This window comes from Tyto alba, unplaced genomic scaffold (assembly GCF_018691265.1).
Source record: "Tyto alba isolate M040663 unplaced genomic scaffold, T.alba_DEE_v4.0 Super-Scaffold_1000006, whole genome shotgun sequence".
NCBI lineage: Eukaryota > Metazoa > Chordata > Aves > Strigiformes > Tytonidae > Tyto > Tyto alba.
Genome location: NW_024881272.1, coordinates 4145021 through 4160696, shown reverse-complemented (window position 1 = coordinate 4160696; position 15676 = coordinate 4145021). Strand labels below are relative to the sequence as shown.

The window sequence follows — 15676 nt, the reverse complement described above, 5'->3', positions numbered from 1 at the left end:
ACCTGTCCAGCATTTATACATTTTTTGCATGGCAGAATACACATTCTATGGAATTTCAACAAAATTATCTTCACCAATGAAACATGTGTTTTTAATTTTTTTGTATTAGCTTGTCAAGATCTATTTTCAGTAAATTCACAGGCGTTCATTATAACATACTCACATTTAATTCTTGGTAAGCTGAATGCTATTCCATCATTTTTCACTTAACTGATATCAAATTGACAAGCCCACAATTATCTGCATTGTCCTAGTTATTCTTTTCAAAGATTGGCACAGGAACTGTTTTCTTGTAGCCCTCTAGAGCCCTCCAAGATTAGCGAGAAACTAATATAATTGGTTCAAAGTTCTCTCTGCTCTTTTATATTTTCCTTTTTTTTTTTTTAATGTGAATTACTCATGACAGTGAACTTCAATATATGTAACCTAAGCAGCTATATTTAACACTCATCCAAATTATTGTTTGAATAGGAGTCTGTATCACCATGGAATTTATCTGGAGAACAGGAATATGAATCATTATACCTGAAAGGCAGGACACTCTTTTCTGCTTGTTATGACAACTCCATCATTTCTGTCTATTAATCAACTGGAGGTGGAAACAGAGTAACAAGGAAAAGGAAGGGAAGTGGAAATGGCTTTGTCTAAAGCAATAATTTATTCTACAAGTAGAAAAAAAAAAAAAGTAAAATGAAAACTGACTGCCAGAAACACAATAAAATCTGCAACTGACAGCCACAGAACTCCCTATTTAGCTGCAATATTCTATCTTCTGGATTTCTCCTGAGCACTAAAAGTCTCTCTGTACAAGCTGGACAAATCTGTTCATTTAGTACCTCAACTTACCTATGTGCAAATTGGAAAAAAATAGAATTTTCTCTGATCAGAGCTATGAGTGAAAAGCTATGCACACACATTGCTTGTGGAAAGGTCAGCTAACTTGTTCTCTAGATAATTATCCAGAGAGACTCTTGCTTAACCTCATAGCAGAGCTTGCTCTGAGGGTGTCTCTTCCTCTGCAAACCTCTCTACCAGCAGAGCAAAAGAAGTTCTACTACACCACGCTCCTACTGAAGCAGACCTCTGATATCAACCTGCCCATAGTAAAGCTAGCCTGAGTCTCGCTCTTCTCATATGCATCTTAGGAGACACAAATTGCAAGGTTATAAAAAGTACTTCAGGCTATCCAGTACTGCAAAAACACTAGACTCTCCACATGCAATCTAAATATAGCTTTAAAATCTTATTGATTAGTGACTTGGATCAGAAAAGGGTTAGCAGGGCACAATACAGTCATAGCAAAATATGGAACACACTTTAAAATTCAGAGTACTGACTGTACCTTACAGATTTTGTATAGAGATTCCTGACCGTCTCCTTCTGTATCTTTGAAATAATCATGTGCTGGAAATGTACGATGAATATCTCGTGTAATGACACTCTCTTGAGCAGAATCCTGTAAAAAAAAGAGAGAAAAATCCCAGCGTATTAGCCCAGTAACAGTGTAATTACACATACAGAATATAAAATTCAATGTGCAGTCAACGTGGATACATTAGATAACTGTTTTACTGACTCATCCTCCAAAAATGCTTTGAAAAGAAACCGAAAATCCTCTAGTCTCAGATGCAGTAATAATTTGACAGTTTAACAAGAGCAACGTGGCATGTTTTCTGTCCTTCAGGCTTACAGTTCAACTTTAAAAGTCATAGGAAATGACTAGTTATTTAATTGTAGGTGCATTTTTACCACAGAACATATGCTTACTGTATTTCTCTGGGAATAAAAAAAAAAAAAAGAGAAAAGAAAATTAGACTGTCTCTCTCTTGCAAGCTTAGAGGTATTAATTTAAAATGTGTATCACCCTACCATAAAACCAGTCTTAATTACAAATTGGAAATATTACTTAGAAACGTTCAAAGTTTACCATTGAATGGTCTTTAAAAGAATAAAAAAAAAAAAACAAACAAAACAAAACCAAAAATACCAGAAAATGTTATACTTTCTGATAAATCCCATATCTTTCCCTGATACTACCCCCAATTCAATTACATTTTTACACTGACCAACAACTAAGGATAAATTCAGGTGCCTAAACATTGGTGTCAGATGCCATTTTAGAAGCCTGAAGATAATCTTGCCTGGGAAGCAGCTGCTACTGCAGAAGGATACAAGTCTGCTGCAAGTGCTGCATCATCTCTGCAAGCTCCATGTGGATGATCTGCATTTACAAGGACAGCTAAAATGACACCAAATGCCCATGTTTAGGCAACCGAGTTATTCCCTAGACATACCTAGCTCTATTGATAAAGCAGCAATTGCTTATGATATGGGATTCCTATAAAAAGATGGAAATCATTGCAATCAGAGCTGAGGAATACCACTGTGTGTACGAAGAAGTGGTATCAAAATGTCAGAGCTGGAACTACAACAGTTAATCAATTATCTTCAGGTTCCAGTTACCCTCAGTGTGAGATAGTACATTTAGGTTGGTAAATATCAAACGGTGCTTTTTCTATTACCTTTGTAATCCTAAAGGAAAAACCAACAGAATCCTCACCTGTGACTTGAAAATGAATCCATTATAAATACTTCTACCTTGAAAACAAAATATCTCTGTTATAGACAAGCTCCTAAACCCTCAGATTGCAGTTTTTAATCCAGGAATCTCTATGAAAAAGCTGCTGGAGTCAGCAGCTGGGTGATCTCCTGAATTTAGGTGATTTCCTAAACCCAGGAAGCCTCTCCAGCGCGCCTGTGCCACCCAGCAGCACAGCTGCCTGTGGGGGTTTAGGCAGAAGCCCACAGCCATCCCCAACTGGAGTTTCCTTTTGGGCCCGTCCATACCCAGTACGCCCAAAGACACCACGCTGGGCTGTATCAGCCTATCCCCGAGATGAAAACCCATCACTGTATTTCTCCGTTCGCTTCAATGGTCGGTAAGAAAATAGCTGTAGTCACAGAGAGCGTAAGCATCACTTTAATATCTTTTCTAACAGCATTCAATTGAGTATCACAGGTAAGAAAGAAAAAAAACAGTTGTGGATTGCTTTGTTGTTTTGGTTTGGTTTGGTTTGGTTTTTTTTCCCCAAATCTAGTTATCATCTATTTTCATCTGTGTTCTCATTTCTTTCAATTCTCTAGACCCTCCATGTTAAACTATGGCTTCATCTTTCCTCCTCATCCCTCTCTGCACTTGGCACAAACTTCCAGTTCCTGCACATAGAAGCCTTCCTTTCTTCTCTCCTAAATCTCTCCCTGAACTTCACAGCTTCCCTGAACCTTTGCTATCATTAATTCATCCATTTACAATTTTCAGTGATCTCAGCTGTTGCTTTCTCTTTGCTTGACAATAACATCTCTAGTACAAGACAATAACATGATCCGTATTTTGTAAATATTGTCATGTGTTAAGAAAAGGAAAGCTTACAAAGAGAGGTGATGTTTTCATTATGCTAACTGGTACTGCTGGAGAAAATAAACACGCTTTTGTGCTTTCACCAGGTTACCAACATTTCACCAGCTTATCGTTATTCAGGACATCTAAGCATTGTGCAACTGTTAGCAACCAAAACTGACCACACTAAATCACATGCAGCAAAACACAGAACAACAATAAAAATTTAATAATAAGCAGTTCTCTACTCAGACTTCTTTAATGACTGTTTTCATTTACATGGCTCTCAAACACACAGAGGCTAAATATCTGCAGTCTTCCTCCCAGATTGATCTGACATTTTAGTTACACTGTGAGGAAATCCCTTAGACAGCAATTAAGATCTAACAGTACAGCACAGTTACTGAGTGCATTACAAAAATCTGTTATATTAATTCTTCAGCACAGATTTGAAAAGTTCCAGGCACTTTAAAGAAAGTTACAGGAAGGCCACCACATCCAGTACATACATCACTTCTCTGTCAAGCAGGGAAATTGTCTTTGACTTCCCTGCATTTCTATCTTTTCTTGAACTGAGAGGCCAACGTATAATTGAGCACATAGAAGTTGACAAGGTAGATGTCTGAAGTAGGACCAAAAAATATTTGTGTAAAGGCTCAAATGCAAATTCACTTTTACTGAATTAAAAGGAACCCGAAGCAGAGACTTTGTTGAGTATTATTAACAACAGATGCTTCTAAAAAAACAGAGCAAAACAATTAAATGGACCCCAAATAAAATTTAAGCTTTAAAACAAGAGAATTAACTCCTTCTCAAAAGACAACATCCACCTGAAATACAATAAACCCATAATCTAAGAGAAACAAGAAATTAGTCCGGAGTGAAGATCAGTGTAGAACTACTTCCTTAAAATACATAAAAAATATTTTGGTTAAGTTTCTACCTTGCTCCAGATAGAGTTGTTGATAGCACTGTTCTCAGGAGTACGACAGCAGATGATTTTACAGTTATCCTAATTTAGGTTTTCAGAGGATTTTTATTCCTCTGAAAGTCATGATTAGTTAATTTATTATGAAAAAAAAGCTAAGGTGGCTATCAAAGCATTCAGAGTTCTAATGATCTTTCTCACTTCTAATAATCATTTCTGTGCTGCCAACTCAGAGAAACAATATTCTACTGAGGAAAAGAATTATCTTCATATGTCAACTATTTGACAGCTGACATCCTACTGAACAAGCTCTACTTTGAGCCATCTCACTTTTAAAACAGCTAAACTTCTGCAACTGTGAAGCAACTGTACTGGAATATTGACTCCTTGACATTGCTGCCAGCTTAAACTATAAAGATGCTGCTGAATGTGGACATCTGATGCCAGAAGGCAGACTGACATAGGAATACAGAAAAGAACAGAAAACTGTTTATATTAAATAAATGTTAAAAGAAAATTAAGGGTACATAAGCACTCAAAAATAAGAAATATGGGACAATATTTATGCATGTACATCAGGAACTATTTTTAAATTAAGAACATTTCACACACACTCCAAAAAGGACGTCTACTCATTTGTTGCAATGAGTAGAAGAGACTCCTGTAGGTAGAGCCTTCATTCCTCTGTTGCAAGAACCAGAGGATAAGTATGGCATGAGCTAGAAGAACATATTAAGAAAGAAATATTTCAATGCTGTGTTAAGACTCAGATCCTTTCCCCAGTTCTGCCCAAAATTACTTAGGTAAAACCAGGAACATCACTGATACAAAAAATTCCACAAGTGGTCACCTAAGTTTCCCTTACTATACCTGTATTACAGCTGTTCACTCAATATGGAGAAATGCAGAATTACAGTTGCAATTAAAGGAATTAAAGAGTTTTATGTGAATACTAAAAAAACAATAAACCAGGTCATAGGTTTCTCAAACCTGGCATTCAAACTGAGCAGTACTTTTGACCTCAATCTCTTTGTGTTCCATTTCTCTGGTTAATAATAATTCCCCATCTCAGTAGGGTGTTATGAAAATCAATTAACATCTGAAGCACTGAGATACTATAGTGATGAGTCCTACAGAAATGCCAGAGAGGAAAGTAGTAATTTCGTCCTCAAATCCTTATCAGAATGGTATATAATAAGGCACAGGGTTATACAATGAAGACCAGTAAGGGGGAAGAAAGGAAAGAAGAAGGAGGAGAAAAAAAAAAGCACTGCTTGTTAGATAAGCACTACTGCTTCTGTACTCAACAAGGCAGAGATCCCAAGAAGTAGACAACCTAAAGCCACAGAATTATGTGTGATCAGGAACATATCATCATGCATATTAGCAGGCAATTTTCACATTGTCCTTAACTTCTAGAGGCTCATCTCTAATCTTAAAGACCTTCAAGTTTGGTTTGATCACATATGTTTACATACGAAAAGAACATGTTGTCTGTGTGCTGTAGATGCAGTACAAGTTCACCTGACTGGACCCCTTTAAAAGGTCTGCATCTCTGAGGAGGTTCAATCAGCTGATTTTGCATCAAATTGTCCTGCCCACGCTTCACCTTTTCACTAGCTAAAAATAGCCAGAATCCAGAGTACCAAGGAAAGTAAGAAAAGAAAAAAAAAATGAAAAAAATTAAAAGTGTGCTTTCAACATCTAAAATTACCATGCCCTGGAAATGTGGTATGTCATGGTCCTTCAAGATTAGATAATGAAACTTTTCTACACTTTGTACGGAAAGGAAAAACTTCCAGGCTGTCACAGGTGTTCATCACTCTTGTTCAGCCAGAGACGTACAATGTGGAAACACACAATATTTAAATATTGACTTGCCAAGTGTGCATTATTAGACATTACGACATTGTTTCAGTACCCTAAGAATTTTGCTGAAGGAATAGATTTTTTACATATTACTTATATTGTTCCTTAAAGTTCTTTGTGGTTCTGTACAGTTCCACACATGCACACATGGGAATATGAATAATAACTGTAAATTCTCTAGAACACAATCACAAATAGGCAGCAAATACAAAATACACTAAAAGGGTTGTTTTTTTTTTTTTTTTGTGGTCAGTCGGTATGGGTTTGAAATCATCTGTGTAACTGGCACATAGCTTTACCCCTCGTTATCAGTGACATCCTCCCAAACTCACGCTCTCAGCGAAACCTGACATTACCTTGTGGCAGCATATATATACACATCATCAACTCCTTTCCTCTCACCAGTTTCCATACACATTATAACCCTCCAAGTTGAATGTGTGATCCAAGAAAATCCCAGATTCCCTACCAATTAGTATTTGGAAAAAAAAATCAATAGCTCTTCCTTTCAAAAATGTTGAATAAAAGATGTTTGGCTTCTGCTCAGTTCTTCTGCAGCATTTTCATAATAGATACCTTGTAGTTCATCTCTTTTCTATAAATAGATTTTCTTTCAATCATCATCAGCTTTTATTCAGCTGAGAGCATATAATACTCAAAGAGTACTAATTAACAGAGAAACAGAAACAGGAAAAAGCAGGGGATTATTCTTTAGGGACTGTGGGTTTTTTAATAGTTACATATAAAGATATTTAAAGTGAACATAATATTTAGGTTAGTTCAGTAAATACACTTGGTCAGCTGAACTTTGCAAATTCATGCTTACTATCAGCTGTATTTATTGCCACTTGGACAAAACTGCTTTCTACAAGCAGAAACAAACAGCAGTCCTCCTGGACATTGGGGCCAAATCAGCAGTTCAAATCCTCAGCAGTCCTGGCCTTCTGGCAGGTCAAGCCAGGATCTAAATTTAGTGCCAAAGGCTCTCTTCTCTGGTCAGCCTCATATTTTGGATCACTAATATAGCTCTGCTCAAAGAAGTAGATATCTTCTTTTATCAAATTATCTCACATTCTTCTCAAGCTGTGTTTGATAAGGTAGTGGGCAGCTGCTTGTGCCTCAAACGTTGAGAATTCCCAAGAGAGGAATATCAGAAAAGCATCTACAACGTGCCCCTTTTTAGACTAGGAACACAAAATTACCGATCACTTCTAAATACTCAATTCTCTAACTGTTAAAAAGTTTGAGGGTTGGGACCCTCATCCTTTTAGATCCAGTACCACTGGGACTGGATCAGCCAAGAGCTTGTTATGAGCTCTTCTATTATTCATACGATCACCCATACAAGTGTCAAAGAAATGGGGAACAACTGCTCATTTTGAAAGGCTGTCATTATATTTCCTTTAACACTTAAGTCAATTTTAAAACTACTTGGGTGGAGGAGGAGCTCTGATGAAGACACACTGACCAACTGCCCAGCATGAGGTTGTTAACCCTCCCAGAAGCTGGTGCTGATAGTTTTCAGCTACAAGATGCTGAAGATGCTGGACAAGGTAGACTTGGACCACAGCGAATGACGATTCCAGAATTCTTAAAGACAGCACAGAAGAAAAAGGTAGTACTAGAATAATAAAGATACCTATGTAAATATTATTCTGTATGTAGCTGTAAAAAAGGAAGTGATATTGTAGCAGTCACAGAGGTAAGGCAGAAACAACTCAGATCTTAACAGGGTTGAGCAACAGATGAGATTACATTTTCCTGTAAAAAATCACAGCAAAACTAGATCAGATGCAAAATGATCAATTCTGCATACACTCTCTTGTTCTGAAAAACGAAAAATATCCATGACCTTTACTATCTTCATGTTTTGTTTTCCTTCTCCTCTCCTACTCTGTACACCCTCCCTCTCTGGTATGCTACCAATACATAATTCATTCTCCTACTCCGCCATATCCTTTCTGAAAGATGTCAAAAGAAAAACACTGTTTGTGCTACTGGGCAAGAGATCAACTTTTGAATGCACCAAGCTCATTTTTTTTTGCCATTGGCATGGCACGCTGTGAATTCAGTTACCCTTAAACACTTATCTCAAAAGCTCCCTGATGTCCCTGTAAGAGATAAGGTGCTCTGTACACTACCTGATGGAGTTTGAGGTGGGTTTTTTTTTCCATATGATATATAGCTGGCATAAAGGGACACGTGCATCTGCTGGTAGATATCACAGTATTTCAATTTCCATTTTATTATGTTTGGGGCTTTATTTGGGTCACGCAGTCATGAACAGATAGGATATCCAGCATTCTTTTCTTAAAGATTGGATAGAATTTTTTAAGCACTGGATTTTGCCTTAGGTTTGCCCTTGTTTTTAATAGCTATTGCTTATGAAGGTTGGCCTCTCCAGAGGACACGAAGATCTATTAGACCAAGTAAAAGGCATGTTATCCAGTTTACTCATCACCATTTCACCTTTGCTCTCTGAAATGTGTATAGGCACTATCCAATAAACAGACAAGTAAAAAGGTAACCCACAGGTTTATCCCTGCAGCAAGTTAATTTTGTCCATGTTCCCTCTGGTTTGCTAATTTTTAGATCAGGTTTCTGATTAAGTCTCCTCTGTTAGAGACACAACTGCATTTGTAAAGGTTGGAAAAATTGTTCTTGTGATTAATTTGAAATTATAATTTGAAATTCAAATATTTCTGACTCTACCACCAACTCATTGGGTTATTTCCAGAAAGCAGTTGGAAAAGTAAGACCTGCTTCTAACACACAATACTTAACTGCACCAATATCAGATGACTGTGGAAAACTCATAGTGAAACTGTTTACAGAAAATGGAAAAGGTGGCACATTTGAATCCTTGACTCATATTTATTTACCTTAATTGATGCTGCTACAAAACTTCCTTCAATTTTAAACAAGTGCCTAGAAATCTTCAGTACAAGAAGCACAAAAAAGAAAAATACAGTTACTGCTTAAAAAAAAAAAATCTTTAAAAAGCAAACTTTTCTAAAACCCTAGGTCTTAAAAGATTAGTTTTCTGTAGCATCACTGACCAAGTAGATGTCTGTCTAGTCAGTGTTTCTTTCAACACATTTTTACAAATTCTGAAATTAACCTATTTTGGCAATCAAAAGATGACATGATCAACATAACTGGTCAGTTTAAGATTTTAAAGAAAGTGTCGCTTCCCCGAGTTACTTGACTTCTCCGTTGCAAGCCAAGTTATTCCAGGTCTAAGAAAGAATTACAATAAAATTCATAGTTAAGTAGGGCTTCCTAGCACACCCTAACCTTTAGCATCTGTATTGCTTGCTGCTGGCAAAATGTCAATATAAAGAGAAAATGCTGTAATATCAAGTAAGTTTAGCTGGTTGAGTGATGCTGATTTTTAACCAGGAGGATATGCCTTGAAGAGCTATGCAGATAAAGATTTGCCAATACATTGATTTTCAGAAAGCTTCTTAAGCTTGTAGCTGTTGAAGTGCACAGACTGCTTCTTCAAAAAGGAAATGTCTGTCCCTCATTTTCTTAAACAATGGAGTTCTTCCAATAAGCCAGACAGGAGCACTTCAGCAAGACCTATGGCCAGCTGTTATGTTTACAAAAAGTAAAAACTATCAACTCTGTTACCTCCAAGATCAGCTGCCTGACAACAGCTACATAATTCAGGCAATCATTTGATATCTTGCATGCTTTCATTTTAATACTTGCTGTGACACCACCACCTTTACATTTTCCTTACTGTGAAGGCACGCTGTTATTTGGAAGTACGTACTTTTTTGAACCACCCATGCATCTTCCAGAACTATTAAGAACAACAAACCCATTATTTAAAGAATAAAAAAAGATTACTCTACAAGAAATCCAAAATCTGGTGGGTTTGTTGACTTGACAGCCCTCTATATATCAGCATTGACATCAGACTGTAAAACTGAAGAGACCGGCTCTTTGGGAGCATAAGAGATCAAAATCACTTTTTGACAAGATCTTAAAGTCTTTACTCCAGCCTCAGGAAACAGTACGTTGCAGAAGATGAAGGCTAGCCAGACAGTTAGGGAAAAGGACAGAAATACAAGCACGTGCTTTTCATGCCTGCCCCTGTCAGAACGCGATTCAGTTGTGGATATACTGAATAGTGTGTATTATTTCTGAGCATCGAGTCCTTCACTGGTAAATCTAGAGTGATAACATTCACAAATAAGCAATTAATGTGTGTCAAGCACTTTTATACCTAACATAGAAGTAATTATGGAGATGCCAGAACGTCGTACTAGAAGGGAAAGTTATATAAGGCTAGTATATCATCACCCATAGTGTTTGATCCTATTTTGTTGCTGTTTTTTAAATACATTTATGAAAAAAATGGTTCTATTCATCTATAATTTGGACAACACTTGATGTACATTTTCTCACCGGATCCTTCAGAATGTACAAGACATTGAAGACAGCTGTTGAAACTGCAGCCATCCAGGTCTCTGCTGAGCAACCACCACTGCCACTACAGGTGGCACATACTGCGAATGCAGCTCTGGAATGTGCTGCGAGATGAATCGTAGGCATAAGCAATTTAGAGATGCTGATACAGGCAGACTATAGATCTCTCTTAACCCTTTCCTCAAATCTTCTCCCAGTTGCAAGGAGAGGGAATGCAGCACAAAGGGACTTTCACCTCCTAACAGCACTACATATAGCTAAAAGTAGGTTTAAGCAGATGCTGCCCAGGCTCATAACGAGTTGTCAATATCTGAGCTGATCACTAGAAGTCTTTAATGCCATTTCAGATGAACTAATGAGGAAAAACACTGGAAGAGATTCACAAATGTTTGAGGTGGGAAGGGACCTCTGGAAGTCATCTGGTCCAGCCTGCCTGCTCAAGCGGGGCTACCTAGAGCTGGTTGCCCAGGACCACTGGTCCAGACGCCCTTTGAATGTCTCTAAGGGTGAAGACCCCGCAACCTCCCCGGGCAACCCCGTGCCAGGGCTTGCTCGCCCTCACTAGTAAAAAAGTTTCTCCTTACGCTCAGCTGGAGCGTCCCGTGTGCCCACTGCCTCTGCTTCTCTCACCGCGCCTCTAATTCTCAAGCAAAGCCAGCATTTCCAGGCTGCAGAGCTTTCTGAAGGCAGCACAGGCCCTGAAGCTGAGAGGCAGCGGTGTGACCACGGCGTCTGGCAAAGGAAGGGCCATGCTGTAGAGCTCTGCATGGAATGGGGACCTCTGGGGCTGTGTGTGAATCGTCAAAAGCAGCTCCATTTCTGCCTTTGTATATTGATCTAGTTTGTTCCGGTTGCTTGAAAACTGACATTCACTTTAGGCTCAGTGCCTCCTAAGATTCAGATCAATACAGTACGGACATTAGAAAGTATTTATCTGGTCACATATGGGTCGTAACAATGAAGGCCAGACAGTGCAAAGACAGCACAGTGCTCAGAAATAATACTGAGTTTCAAATGTTATCAGTTTTCTATATACTACTTTTCAGTGTATCTGAAGATTTCTCAAGCACTTTATATAGACACTGTATAGGAATAAGCAGATTTCAGGAATACTTCATCTGTTCTCTTGCCCTGTAAGAAACCAAGGGAGCTGATGTCCATCTCTTCCAATTATTCTGATTACGATGGGGAGGTTATCTGAGTTTACAGATAATACTGTTACTTCACAATGACCTCTTACCGAACTCCTTTATCTTCAGCCGCAACACACGAACAAAATTTCTGTCAATGTCTATGCATACACACTCCATGACAAAAGAAAAGTGAATTTGTTTAAGTATGCTAATTCGAAGTGAATCAACACTGACCTTCTTGGCACCTCTGACATTTATGCCAATGAGCAATACAAAATAAGAAAATCGATGATTTCCCATCCCGTAAGAAACAAGGAATAACCATGAGATACATGAAAACAGCTACTTTCATCATCATAAGATGCAATTAACTCAGTTCAGTATAAACCCTCCAGCATGGAAGCATAAAACAAAGTTATAATGATAAAATGAAAACAAACCACAAAGCGATGATGGGTATTTCTGAAAAAATACCATGAGACAGCAGTTGTTTTTAATGCTACAGAAGTACTTTCCATGCATTTGGAGTCATAACATGGCTCAGTTATGTTACTCAGTTATGTTAAGGTTTATATTAAAAGCCAGCAGGTGAAGTTTAAACACACACACACCCCCACCCACACCTCCACCCACCCCAAAAAAACCCCACAGCTGGATATAAGTCAAGTGTATTTTCTTACAATACTTTTCAAGGGTCACCCACCATCAATTAAACACAATTTTATAATTTGAAGGGTTTGTTTATGTGTTACCAGATCATTACATTTAACACAAAGAAAATCACTTCCCCATTTTTAAAATAAGGTTGTATACACAGACAGTTATTTCTCACGCACCAAGTTCTAATGCAAAGTCTGACAAAACCCAGAACCCACCTCCAAAAAAGCCAGAAAATTAAGCTGACTTCGTAACTTCCCTGTCACCATATCCTTTCCACCCCCAAGAATGTCTAAAAAGATGCTGGCAGAAGGAGTAACAAAACGTGCGTCCTGTAATCAGGTATGACAGAAAATTGGAAAGACACAAAAGGTATCTCCTGCAGGGCTCAGCAGGTCTGGCTGGGAAGGATGGTGCTTGGGACTTCTGAGGCCTTCTCAAAACTGCCAACAAAAAGGACTCCTCATAAATCAAGACAGATCAAGTCAAGCTGCTACCTGCAAAAGCACCCCCTGGAGCCGTGCAACTGCAAGCACATTTTTGCTGTAGAATGAAGGATAACATCTAGAGACAAGGTTACAGCGAAGGGGTAACCTTGATTTAGCTTTTCCTCCTGTTTTTTCCTCCTGGCTTTCCTCGTGACTTCCCATGAAATTTTGTTACTTCATCATATGTGTATGTGCCCCAGGTGAGGAAGAGGCTCCTACCTGTGGTTAAATGACATTGAGTACTTTACAAATGTGATTACAACACGTTGGTTAACAAAAAATGAGAAAAAAAGTTCTATCGAATTCACTGCAAAAAAGTCAATGGACAATCAGTAGCAAGCAGGGACTGAAATACAGGACAGAAAAAAATCTAAAGCAGGAGAGAGGGAAACAGAATTAAACTGGAAGCGACAGAAATAAAGACAAGAAGAGGTGGTGAAATGGAGAGGACCGAGGAGAAATAAAACAAGATAAAGGATGGGAGACAAGAGAGAAGTACCAAATAGATTGCATTTGGTTCTCATTGACTCATAAAAGGATGCTATAAATCAAATTTATCTTAATATAAATCAATGAAAATCAGTTTGAAAGAAAACCCAAATTAGTTTTTTACTATGCAGGCTGAGGGATTCTATAAAATCTAGTTATAGCTATTAGATAGATGAAAAGGGTTTTTTCCTTTTTGAGTATTAGAAGCATATACTAGAATATTAAAACGATCCTAATGTCTCAAGAATTCTTGAACCCCTACAAGACACAACTGATGTAGATCAAAATATAAACTTCTTAAAGTTGCTTATATACTTTGGGCTTCTTTAAGTGGATATTGGCTTTTTTGGACACCACTGCTCACTTCTTGTACTTGAAGTTCACAGCTATAACGTAAGACTGAAGAAAACACTGCACGTGCTGCAATCCTCTCTCTAATCTGGATACTTACACATCTTACTGAAAAGAACACAGTTTTGTTTTCATTACTCTTTCCGACAAGCATTACTGTATCTTGCATTATACTTCACCATCGTGTTTCTTAATAGACACTTTCAGATCTCATTTGGTTATACTGTGTGATTCCTTATCTATTTGACCTCAGCTCACTTATTCTTAACTACAAGTGATGTAATAGCGTATTTGCCACTTTTACACCATGTACAATCATTAACTTGCAAATGGAAGGAAATATTAATCGAAATATCTACTTTAAAGTGTATACATGTGTATCAGAGAACACTGCAAATAAAGATAGCTCTTACTACTTCTGAATCTACATTTCTGTAACACCACACATTCATTTATACATCAATTTCCATCCATTTATGTATAGCAACCATATTTCTATCCAGTCAATATGTGTGAGTCACATAACGCTTATATTCTTTTATATTTTCAGAGGGTGTTCCTCCTGGAATACTTAGTAGCCGTTAGGTTCCTATGGGTTTACAGATTAATAGCCTAGATTACTTCAGATCATTTGGCTCACAAAACCGAGATTCGTCCAAATTTTAGTGTGTTCAACATGGAACGTTTAATCGAGAAAGTAAAAACCAATTTATTATGCTCATTTTTTTGTAAACTGGTATTTAGTACTGTTTTAGAACTAAATGCCATGTATGTTGATAAGAATGTGTATATCATCACTTTCAAGGAACATATAGCATGGTCAGAAGACTAAAGTCCTGAAGAACATCACATGCTTCTCAGATACATTCTATTCCCAACTGCAAAGTCAAGACTAAACAATAAGATTAACAAATGTTAATCTTATTGCTGACAAATGTAAACGAGTTAATGTCAAAAAAAGAAGTAACAACAAACAGTACAGCTGATACCCTTTCCTTAAAATATGATGTGCATCTAAATTTAGACACAAACAACCCTGTGTACCAAGTCTGCAATATTTGAACTCTTCTCACATAGATTACAGCAGAGTATCTAAACCTTACTTTGAAAGTGCTGTTGCTTCAGGTCAGGCAAAAACTGCATAGCAGTTCAGTTCAGTGGAGGAAGAAATCTCTCCTCAAAAAAATCTTGTATTTAATACTGGCTTACTGAAAATCACATGTGCTGCTGGCAGTTGCTGAAACTTTAGTTCATGTAAAAGAAACTGTGGAAAAGAATTAGAAAAAACCCAAACAACTGCAATAAGGCATTGTAAGAGCTGTAACACAGCTATCCCACTGCATTACCCTAATAAAATCTTTGGAGCAGAAGGATGATAAACCTGCACAACCTATTGTGGATGGCATCTCATTTTGCTGCCTCACACAGGCATCTAATGCTTTGGGTGGTAAAAAGGGCATTTGGACAATGCCCTTAATAGTATCCATTACTTTTGGTCAGCCCTGAAGTATCCAGGCAGTTGGACCAGATGACTGTTGTAGGTCCCTTCCAAGAGAACGACTCTATTCCATTTTATTCTAAAACTTCAAAGATACAACCCTTGTACCTCCACTCACCCCTCCAATCTTACAATTCCTGTCTAACATCTTTAGTGCAGCACAGAGGGTTCCAAGTCACACAGAACTATGTGAAGGCACATAGCCCATACAAGCTCAGAGTACAGTCAGAGGGACATTTCTACCAGCTGAAGGACCAGCTTAGTGGAACATACACAGATCCTCATATAGGGGAAAAAAAAAAAATCACATTTATTTTGGGATATATTAACTAGAATGGGGAAGCATTATGATGAACATTCTCAATGTGGATTTTGGCATTGGAGAACTCCCCAAACTGCTTTATAACTATGATCCAAAAGGCAGGT

General features: G+C 37.8%; 1 protein-coding gene across 7 annotated transcripts in view; it reads right to left on the bottom strand.

Annotated features, from left to right (window-relative positions):
• RABGAP1L (RAB GTPase activating protein 1 like) overlaps positions 1-15676 on the bottom strand; it is a 255020-nt gene that overhangs the window by 114241 nt on the left and 125103 nt on the right. For all 7 annotated transcript variants that reach the window (XM_042786402.1, XM_042786400.1, XM_042786398.1 and 4 more), the window contains one exon: positions 1343-1456. In XM_042786402.1, the coding sequence (XP_042642336.1) occupies positions 1343-1456 (114 nt within the window). The remainder of the gene's footprint in view (positions 1-1342; positions 1457-15676) is intronic.